The 11,546-nt window shown below is 41.9% G+C and overlaps 1 protein-coding gene and 1 pseudogene across 1 annotated transcript in view; one reads left to right on the top strand and one right to left on the bottom strand.

The window, feature by feature from the left end:
• Positions 1-10,288, bottom strand: part of XYLB (xylulokinase) — a 55,380-nt gene extending 45,092 nt beyond the window's left edge. The window contains exon 1 of the mRNA XM_021717711.1: positions 10,240-10,288. Within this exon, the coding sequence (XP_021573386.1) occupies positions 10,240-10,288 (49 nt within the window). The remainder of the gene's footprint in view (positions 1-10,239) is intronic.
• A 1,079-nt stretch (positions 10,289-11,367) lies between these two features.
• LOC103270841 overlaps positions 11,368-11,546 on the top strand; it is a 2,547-nt pseudogene continuing 2,368 nt past the window's right edge.

Raw genomic sequence — 11,546 nt, 5'->3', positions numbered from 1 at the left:
TCCTTCCGCCTCAGCCTTCCGAGTAGCTGGAACTACAGGCATGCGCTACCACACCCGGCTGATTTTTTGATTTATTGTAGAGATGAGGTCTCCCTGCCCAGGCGGGTCTCGAACCCGCGGGCTCAGGCAATCCACACACCTCAGCCTCCCAAAGGCACGGGATTACAGTCTGTGCCACCGAGCCCGGCTATTATCTCCATTTTTAAAAACTCATAAATTAAGGCATAAAATACAGCAAAGTTTATGAAATATGCTAATCTTAAGTGCTTAGTGGCTTTTAAAAAATGTATGTAATAGACCCTTATAAAACACTACTGAGATCAAGACAGAACATTTCCACCACTCCAGAAGTTTCCCTAATGACCCTTCTCAGTTAGTAACCCCCTAAAGTAATTGCTATTCTGATGTCTATCAACACAGACTCACTTTGAACTTTGCATAAATAACCATTCTCATTTTACAAAATGAGAAACTGAAGCATACAGAAGATAATTAACATGGCCCAAGGTCCCAAAATCAGTAGCAGAGCTGGGCCCAAAGCCATCAAGTTTGACCCCAGAATAACATTAAATAAGATAATTATGTTGGAGTGATTCAGTAGGCAGTCTTTTGAGAAGGCCTATGGCAATATATGAATGTCTCCTAAGGGCCAAAGTCACTGGCTTTCTCAAGCTATCTCACAGGGAGAACTTGTCTTGTTCAGGAGGGCTTTTTTTTTTATGGTCACCTATCCCATTTTGGTGATTCATCTCTCTTTGCATGTAACAACCTTTCACTGTGGCTACAGAGAAGACTGGAGGACTGAGAGCGCATTTGTCTAAATAAAGAGACTGCTGATCTTGCTACCAAAATGCCAGGGGTTTGGTCGTGGTCCTGTTGGTCACAGCACAGAATGCCACTGAGACGAGTATTGCCAGGGAGAAGGCTTTTTATTCAGGTGATACGAACTGAGGAGAATGAGGGATTCCATTTCAAGAGTCAGGGGCAGGAATGTAGAAAACAGAAATTGGGAAGGGATAAGGAAGAGGAGTTGGTAAACAGGGGGGATCTGTCATCTCATTGAATGCAGTGCTCTGGTTAATTTCAGTTCCTTGAAACTACAGGTCTTAGAGTAGGTTTCTGAGTAAAAAACTCAGATAAAACAAAAGTAAATGTTAAGCTTTAAGACCAGGAGGGTTAATTTCTATGCTTATTTTAAAAAAAAGATAACCATTAGTTCTATGGAGAAGTTGGGCCAGTTTCAATCTGATCCAATACCAAGAAATGAAGACAGATATCTTAATTCCAAGTTGTCAATGCTTCTCAAGTTGTACTCCCTGTTGATGCCCTGAAAAGGCACACCCTGTAGTAGAGGAGTTGCGGGGAAACTACTGGTCTGCACTGCCTGGCTGGGATCCCCATAGCCTGAAGCTCGTCTTCTGTTTGTCATGCACCAAGCTTGAACCCAGCTCCTTGCACAGGACTTGTTAAGGACTCACTGACTTAGCTACGAAGCAGAAACTTCCTGGAGATGCCTCTTCTCAGTAGCCAGCTTGCACACAGTCCCCAGCAGAGCTTCTTCCCTTACCCAGGCCATAACGGATATCCCAGCCTGAGAGAAAAGTAGATCCACCAGAGAGGAGTTCTTGATCAGATTTCCACATTAGGAAGATCATTCAGGATGTTGAATGGAGAAAGGGGGCAACGGAGGACATGGGAAAATTCTTAGAATGTGATTGCAGGAGGCCTGAACTGGGGCAGAAGCCTGGGAATGGAGAGAAGTCGGTACTCAAGATGTTCTGGGCATGCCATGGATGGAGAGAAGGAGTCAAAGGGAATGCCCGGGTTTCTGGCTTAGGCAAGCTGGCTGTTCAACTATTGCTGCATGACAAAACACCTCCTCACTCAGTGGCTTAAAACAACAATCTTTTATTGTCAATCATATGTCAGTAGGTCAACCAGGGGTCAGCAGATTTACTCTGCTCCATGAGTCGATCATCCTTCTCCCAGAACAAGCAGGGTGTCTGGGGCATGCAAGAGCAGCAGAGCAGACGAGGGCATGGGCAAATGTGTGAGGCCTCTGAAGGCTGGGCTCAGAGCTGGGATATGGCACTTCCACCTCTGTGTCACTGACCAGAGTAGGTCCTGTGGCCAGGCCCAAGTCAAGTGTGAGGTAAGGCCATAGCAAGGGTGTGAATGCAGGGAGGAGTGAAGAACTTGGGCTATCAGCGCAGTTTGTCACAGGCCTATCACTACCAGAAGGAGGGTGGTTCCATTCTCTTAGTTAGGAGACATGGGAGGAGAAGCCAGCTGAGGGAAGATCCTGAACATAGGCAAGACATGATAGGTTGGGGACGCCTGTAGGACGTCTGAGTAAAGATGTGAGCAAACCATTGGCTATGTGGCCCCCAGCTCAGGAAAATTATCTGGGTTGAAAACAATGATTTGGGAGTGTTAAATAGCATTTCTAAGAGGCCACTGATTTGGACTGAGCTCCTTTACTAGGCCCAACAGACCAAACCAAAATAGAATCTCTTATGTTGAAGTTCCATGCCACCAAACTAAAACTAGTTGCTTATCTGACCTTCCAAGAAATTGGGAGAGACATAATAGCCAAATCCCGAAATAAACCAGTTTTAGCTAGCATGACTAGGAAATCCCCTCTGATTTAACCCTATGAAGAAAGTAACTTTGAAACAATCAATCCATTTTTTGTTTTTGTTTCTGCTTTCCTCAGCCCTTTTCTGTATCTAAAACCAAACTCCTCTGCTCAGTTCATCCACACAATAGAAGGAGATGTTGCCAAATTCTAGAATCACAAAAGCCAGTTAAACTCTTTAAACTAAATTTGTTGTAATTTTGTGTTTTGGCAGGAGTTATCAGCCCCCAATCGGAGTGGGTTAGATTGTGCAGAAAGAGCACTGTAGGGCAGATGGAGACCCCCCAAAGGGAGCTGTGAAGAACAAGTCAAAGACACAGGAAGAGACCATAGAGAGAGGGGCAGATAGTGGAAACCACTAAAACCTTCCTGGGAAGTAGGACTTCTGACAGGGTCAAATGCTGCTTAGATACCTGTCCCTCAAATCTAGGAGTGAATGGGTAGGCCACTGAAACCTCAGCAATAGTGTGACTCAGTGGAGCCCCATAGACTGAGCTTTGTGTCTTAGTCAGCTTGAGCTGCTATGACAAATACCATTGACTAGGTGGCTTAAACAACAGACATTTATTTCTCACAGTTCTGGAGGCTGGGAATTCTAAGGTTAAGCAAAGTACTGGTGAATTTAGGTCCTAGTAAGGGCTCTTTTCCTAGCTTGGATAGAGTCACCTTCTCACTGTATGTTCACATGGCCTTACCTTGGTGTGTGCACGTGGGGAGAGGGAACTCTCACTCATGTTTTTTTCCTTTTCTTAAAAATACACTAGTCCAATCCTGAGGGCCCCCACCCTCCTGACCTAATCTAAATCTAATTACCTCCAAAGCTCTCACCTCCTGATAAATCACATTGAGGGTTATGGCTTCAATGAATTTTGGAGGGACATATTCAATCTGTGACAGTTTAAGTACTTTTAAAAATCCAGCACTGTTTTGAAGACTTATTCATGTTGTCTTGTATATATCTAACCCTGTGGTTCCAAACTGTACACCAAGGTGCTCTGGGAAGCTGCAGGGAACACATAAGGGTGCTATGGAATAGTCTCCATTTTTTAGGGAAACAGTGATAGTTAACATCTGTCAGGCACCATGTGAACGGCTAGCTTGAGATAGTTCACAGTTCCAGTATGAGACTGTGCTACGTTCCTTTTCATAACATCATATCTTTGCGAAACTGTATTCTCAGCACTTGTAGTGACAACCAAGTACTGCATGAAAATCAAGGTGAAACAAAGCATAAGGGTGCAGTGCCCAATCTGACCCCAACATTTGAGAAGTTGTACAGTGTCCAACAGGTACACACATCCCTTTAATAAATAATGATTAACAATGAATTGAAGAATTATTTTCTCCTCCAATTTGTGTGTTATTTTCTTCAGACAGAACCTAAGTAAGTTATTAAAAATAAATACCTAACTACTTAATGTCAGAACAGAATAGCTAACCAGTACTGTTATCCATTTCTTTTGGCCCAGGAGCACCATGAAAAAATGGTTGAGACCCTAAAGGTATCGTGAAGTGAGAATGTTTTGGAACCCCTGGTTCAACTGATCATATGAGTAGTAAGCCAACATCATATTTTACTACCCTGGTCCCCGGTGAGCGACACCTGGATGGACTCTAGTTCAGTACAAACAGTACTGCATGAAAAGTCCTCCTCCATGGCCTTATGGCCTATGTGAGAGGGTGTTTCTGGGTTTTGTGCATACGAGTATTTATACTATTTGTGCATAACTGATTCAACCAGAGAGTACTGGATTGCTCCTGAGGATGGCTGTGCCAGTTGACACGCCCACCTGGATTGCATGAAGTTACCACGCAATACCCCACATTCTATATTTAGAACTGGCATTTCCATCCCTCTACCAGGTGTCAGTCTACCAGATGAGGAATGACTTATTATTATTGTTTTAATTTGTATTTCCCTCATTATTGATGAATTCGAGCATCTCTTCTATAGACTCATCAGTCACTGAGGATTTAACATTCAATGAATTCCCTGCTTATATCTTTTGCTTATTTTTCAGGTGGGTATTTTGGTCTTTTTTATGTGTGGATTTGCAGGAATGTCTTGATGTTTCAAGATGTAAGCCTTCTGTTGGGTTTAGATGTTGCAAATATCTTCTCCCAATACGTCATTTATCTGCTAACTTTGACCTTCTTGCCCTTTGTTGACTGAAAATTTTTAATTTGAATATAATAAAATCCATCAATTTTTGCCTTATCGTCCAAGTTATTTGATCTTGTTTAAGAAGTGCTTCCCCACCCTTGGTTCACAAAGATACGATCCTACATTTTCCACAAAGACATTAGACTACATTTTATTCTATTGGCAAGGTCTTTGAGTTGTGCATCGCTAAGTTTTCATTGCATCTAGATGTTTTTCCGCTGAATAAATTACATCATAACAGAAATCAGTGAAAATGAATCTATTTAAGGATAAGCACTAGAAGTAAGTTTTTCAGAAAAAGAAAAATCCTTTCATTTGGTAAATATGATCATGAAAAGTATTTGTAAAATAAGAAAAAAGAGACAAACATCAATCCAGCTCTTCTCTGATCTCCAGTGAAGCAACACCAGCACATCTCTTCATTCTTTCAGGTTTGCAGCCACATGTAACATGAATGTTTCCTAAAGTAAAACCTTTTATTTGCAAAAAACCCTTTAGAAAATGTGTTTTCTTCATAAAGATGCATTATTTAAAAAACCCAATACGTTTTACTCTGTTGGTGTAAAAATAGCAGACTAGTTGTAGTTTCGATTTATTTTTTTTAAGTCAGGGACTCATTCTGTCACCCAAGCTGGAGTGTGGTGGTACAACCACAGCTCACTGCAGCCTTGACCTCCTGGGCTAAGGCGATCCTTCCTCCTCAGTCTCCTGAATAGCTGGGACTACAGGAGCTCACCACCATTCCTGGCTAATTTTTAATTTTTAATTTTTTTTTTTTTTGTAGATATGAGATCTCACTATGTTGCCTAGGCTGGCCTCAAACTCCTGGGCTCAAGCAATCTTACTGTCTCGGCCTTTCAAAGTGCTGGGATTATAGGCATGAACCATTGTACCCAGCCTAGTTGTAGCTTCTATTTCACAGATCCCAAAATCTGCATTCATTAATATTGATAACTATTGAAACCACACAAGTTTTTATATATTTTCCAGAATGAGTAATTTTTAAAGTGAAAAATTGGGAATATATTAGTAGCTTAAATTTCTATCCCTTCTACCCCCAAGACAAGAATAAAATTACTGAATTAAATATAATCAAGGGCCTAGCACAGTGACTCATACCTATAATCCCAGCACTTTGGGAGGCCAAGGTGGAAGGATCACTGAGACCAAGAGTTTGAGTCTAGCCTGGGAAACCTAGTGAGACCTCATCTCTACAAAAGAATGAAAAATAAATAATCAGAAGTTAAGGAATGAAATGAAATAGACAAATCCCTTATAATTCAGATTTACTAAGTTATTTATGTATCTGAAATTTTATAACACATGTATATACAGAAGATTTCACCTTGGGATATGTAGTAGTTAGATGTTTCTTCCTCGATCTCAGGGGTATTAAAATTCTTTGTAAGATCAGTGGGAAGCTGTTATGACTGAAAATAAGTGTTTTGAACCACAGCACGCAGCAGGGCAAACATCACACAGACTTGTTTGCCCAGGTTGGAGGGTGGGGATAGACCAGACTCCAGTTAAATAAGTAACTCATGTGGCGGAGGTTGAAATTTTTAAAAGATGATTTTGTGTTTATATCTGAAGAAAAGTTTTATGGACTTTGATATTTAAGCAAACACTCTAAAGCACTTTGAGGACAAAGGTGCTTATTTTTACCAAAGTGTGAATACACCTGCTGTTTATATGTTTATACTCACTTTATTTTTTTGTTTGTATATATGTATTTTTAACTTTTGTAGAGATGAGGTCTCACTGTGCTGTCGAGGCTGGTCTCCAACTCCTGGGCTCAAGCAGTCCTCTAGCTTCGGCCTCCCAAAGTGCTGGGATCACAGGTATAAGCCACTGCATCCAACCATTGTGCTCACTTTAGAAGCAAATTTGGTTTAGGAAAATTAAATGTTGTGAATATCTTCCATTTTTTTGGTTTTACTGCTTTCATTCCTTAGGATCTCTCCTTTCCTAACTCCATGAGCATGTGAAGCAGATAATTAAGCCAAGGGCTTTAAAAATAATAATAATAAATTTAGGGGATATAAGTACAGTGTTTTGTTTTGTTTTTGCAGAGACAGGATCTTGCTATGTTGCCCAAGCTGGTTTCAAACGCCTGACCTCAAGCAGTTCTCTTGCCTCCGCCTTCCAAAATGCTGGGATTACAGATGTGAGCCACTTCGCCCCACCCAAAAGTGCCATTTTGTTCCATGGATATACTGCATAATGGTGAAGTCTGGCCTTTAAATGTACCCCACCCCGAATAGAGTATATAGTAGCATTAAGTAATTTCTCTTCCTCCCACCCTCCCTAAGCCAAGTACTTTTGTGTACACGAAAGAAAGGTCTGGAAAGATAGACTCCAATTATCAATAATGATTATCTGTGGGAGTGGGATTTAGAAACTGGTGGTTAGGGGGTGACTTTTGCACTTTAATTTATTCTGTATTGTTAAACTTTTAACTTCTGGACTAAAAGAATAAAGAAAGAGAAAAACAAAATAACAATGATTGGAGGGGAATCTCAAGCTGCTCAGGACTTTTAAATCATTCTCGTAAATAGTTAATGAGGTAGAAGCTTGGAAGAAAAAAATCCTTCTCAGTAGATGCTTTGAAGAAAATAAATAAATAAACAGTAAAAGAGGCAATAAAAATACAACACAGCATTTAGAAAGCAGGAAAATGAAAGCATTTTTATCAGAACCTTTAGGGTTCCCTCAAAGGTAAATGTATATTCTTAAACTCTTTCACTAAAATTAACTAACCTCAGGTAAATTAACTAGCCTCAGTTAGTGAGTGGGTAAAATTTCATACTCTAAAAAGATGTGTTCAAGTCCTAAGTCCAGGTACCTGTAAATGAGGCTCATTTGGAAAGAGAATCTTTGCAGATGTAAAGTAAGATGTCAGGGTGAACTCCAATTCAAAGACTGTTGTCCTTATAAGAAGACGAAAATTTGGACACAGACATATGGGAGGCAGAGCATATGAAATGGAAGCAGAGATTGTAGTGACATATCTACAAGCTAAGGAACCCTAAGGATTGCTGGCAACCACCAGAAGCTAGAAGAGGCAGGGAAGGATGCTTCCCCAAATCCACCATAAAGAGCATGGCCCTGCCAATGCCAATTTTGGACTTCTAGCCTCTAGAACTGTCTGAGAATACCACCCAGTATGCAGTACTTTTTAAATGGCAGTACCTTTTAAACTACCCAGTATGCATTACTTTTAAATGGCAGCCCTAGGAAATTAATACATTTCATAATTCAGGAGGTTAGAGAAAACAAACCAAAAACACGAGGCTGCAGGAACGCAGAAAGAAGGCAAGAGGGACAAAAACCATGAGAAAACAATAAAAGCATAAAAATGAAATAATCATAATTCCAAGGACTGGTCTTGAAACCAGAGAAATGACATACTTCTTGAAAAATAAAAATAAAAAAACTAAACCAGGCTGGGTGTGATAACTCAAGCCTGTAATTCCAGTACTTTGGGAGGCTAAGGTGGGAGGATTGCATGAGCCCAGGAGTTCGAGACCAATCTGGTCAACATAGACCTCGTCTTTACAAAAATAAATAAATAGATAGACAGATAAATAAGTAAATAAGATGAGCACAGAGCATGCCTGTAGTCCCAGCTACTCGGAAGGCTGAGGCTGAAGGATCTCCTGAGCCTACAAGGTAAAGGCTGTGGTGAGCTGTGATTGTGCCACTGCACGCCAGCCTAGGTGATAGATCGAGACCCTGTCTCAAAAAATGAACAAACAATAACAGCAACAACAAAAAAACCTATGCAAATAAACCCACAATGCACAATATCGAACACAGGCCCTGCCCTCCCTGCATGCAGGCCCCGTCAATAGGTAAGTCTATAGAGGGAACAGGAATAACTACTTGGCTCCTGCAGGGTTGCAGAATCCAGTCTAGAGTGACACAGGCATCCAGGATAAGGTCACCAAGCCCTGCCAAGCCTCTGGGCAGTGGGGCAGCTTCCTGAGGAAACTCTGAGACTGCACATGGTCCCTGGGTCTAATGCTATGTGAGGATGTTTCCTTCACCTCTTCATTCAGGACATGTTTTGAAGCGTCTAGAAAAGGAACCTCATAATCACACCCATGAAAACACAGTTCTTTGACCTCTTCAGCACCAGTAGCCTTTGTCTTGTCCCCGCTGCAGCCCTTTGCTCCCGGATGTGGGCATCACTGCCTGCCTGTGAAGCATGCCTCCTCCGCCCATGCTGCATACCGTCTTCCATCTCACTCCTACTACATGAGCTCTGAGACCTTGTCAAGACGCACTGAGTGTTTCCTCATGTCACCCCTTTCAGTTCTCTTTCTTTTCCTAACCATCCCATCCGTTTTTTAAAATTTAATTTCATTTTTAAGTCAAAATGGCACAGTCATGGCTTGCCGCAGCCTTGACCTCCTGATCTCAGGCGATCCTTCAGCCTCAGCCTCTCAAGTAGCTGGGACTACAGGTGCATGCCACCAAGCCTAGCTAATTTTTGAATATTTTGTAGAGATGAGGTCTCACTATATGGTCCTGGCTGGTTTTGAACTCCTGGGTTCAAGTAATCTTTCTGCCTCAGCCCCCCAAAGTACTGGGATTACAAGCATGAGCCACTGCATCCAGTCAGCCTATCACTTTAACCCCTTTCTCGACACTATATTCAACCCCTGGCACTTTATATGCACTGAAAGAAACCCTATTTGGGATCAATCTAGACAGGCTTCCCTTGCTGGAACCCAGGCTGCTGGGTCATGCTGGGTTTGGGGTCTGGGTACCTCTAGTTCCCACTGTAGCTCCTTCCAGCCTTCACCACAGGCCTCAGGCCCTGCCCAACATGCTTGCCAGTCACACTCAGCAGAACTGCCTTTTCCTTCTCAGAGAAATTGGAAGTAATTAGATTCCCCACATCCTCACAAACTTAGGGGCATTAATACTCACATTCAGTCATTCAACAAACATTTTTGGAGAAACTTACTATGTGCTAATTATAGTTCTAGGGTGCTAGGGTAGACTGATGGACAGCAGAGTAACCATCCCTTCCTAGAGGAAGGACTGAGGACTATTGGAAGCTATTGAAAGACTTGAGCAAGGAAATGACACAGTCAGGTTGTGTTTAACTGGTAATTTATTTATATAAAAAATTTTTTTGCAAGACCACTTCATGGGTTATGGTGTTCAAATTTGTTTTTTTAAAGATCACTCTGGCTTCTGGATGGAAAATGGAATGAGGAGGGCAGAAGCAAAGTAGTGACGAGAATTGTAAAGCAGTTTTAGGTCAGAGGTGATGGTCTAAATGAGGGAGTTCAATGAGAATGGAAGAGCAGATGAGAACCAAGAGATACACTGGGAGGAAGAATTGACAGGTCTTGGAGACTGAATGTGGGAACACAAGGGAGAGGAAGAAACAAAACTGGGCTTCACCTATTTACCCACTCACTTGCAGGGGTGAAGGTGTCCTCCAGTTTCTTATGCTTTCTGGAAGTCATCCTGGCTCACCCTCCTCTGTCAAAGATCCGTCCTGTCTCCTCAATAGCTTTATTTAATGTTGAACTCTTAACATATCTTAACTGCAAGCCTTCTTCACAACATACACACATACAAAAATCTAAGTTGGATTAGAGATATAAATGTGAAAGGCAAAAAAAATTTTTTTTAAGTGAAAAGGCAAACCAAAGGGAGAGAATATGTTTGCAACACCAGTAAATGACAAAAAAACTCATGGCATGAATACATAAAGCACTGCTGTGAATCTCTAAGGACAAGAACAGGAAACCCAATACAAAAATGGATAAAAGACTTGACAAGGTATTCCACAAAACAGAAAATCCAAGTGGCCAACAAATTTATGAAAAGGTGTTCAACTTCCTTAGGAATGGGGTAAATGCAAATTTAAATCTAAGAGATACTGCCACACAGCCACAGACTGGTTACAATTTAAAAGCCTGAAAACACTGGTCCTTTTGTATTTTATAAGTATGATGACTGGGTATTCATGCTCATGTGTGAGATGTGCCTTCCTCAAACCTTGTTACAATGCGGGCACATTACACGTCTGATATTTTAAAAAACTTCTGAAAATATCAAATATTATCAAAGATATGACACACAGGAAGTCTTCTACCCTCCTTTTAGAAATTGAGGCCAGCCTAGTAGCTCTTGCCTGTAATCCTAGCACTTTGGGAGGCTAAGGTGAAAGGACTCCTTGGGACCAGGAATTCAAGAGGAGCTTGGGCAACACAGCAAGACCTTGTCTCTACAAAATATCAAAAATTTAGCTGGGTGTGGTGGCACGTGCCTGTAGTCCCAGATACTCCGGAGGTGGATGGATCCCCTGAGCCCAGCAGGTCGAGGCTGTGGTGAGCCGTGACTGTGCCACTGCACTCCAGCCTGGGAGACAGGGTGAGAGCCCAACTCAAAAAGTGTAAACTGAAACGTCACTTTGGATAATGGCCTGGCGTAACTATTAAAATTGAAGCCTTGTGTTCTCTCTGACCCAGCATTCTTGCTCCCAGGTAAAGAGCTTAGAAAAACTGGAGTTTTTATGCTCCAGGATAGTCACAAGAAAATGCATAAAGGCATTATCCATCAGAACACGTTTTCACTGTTTGAAAACCACCTCCGCCCTCACCCCGTGCAGCCCCTCACCATGAGCTGGTACCCTCTGGTAAACTGTGAGCTGCATCCTGTGTCAAGGGCGTGGATGAAAGCGGATAGCCGGGAATAGGATAAGAGGCTGGGTGCAGT

This window comes from Carlito syrichta, unplaced genomic scaffold (genome assembly GCF_000164805.1).
Source record: "Carlito syrichta isolate Samal-C Ts95f unplaced genomic scaffold, Tarsius_syrichta-2.0.1 Scaffold310396, whole genome shotgun sequence".
Taxonomy (NCBI): Eukaryota; Metazoa; Chordata; class Mammalia; order Primates; family Tarsiidae; genus Carlito; species Carlito syrichta.
This window is presented reverse-complemented; position numbering and strand designations above follow the sequence as displayed.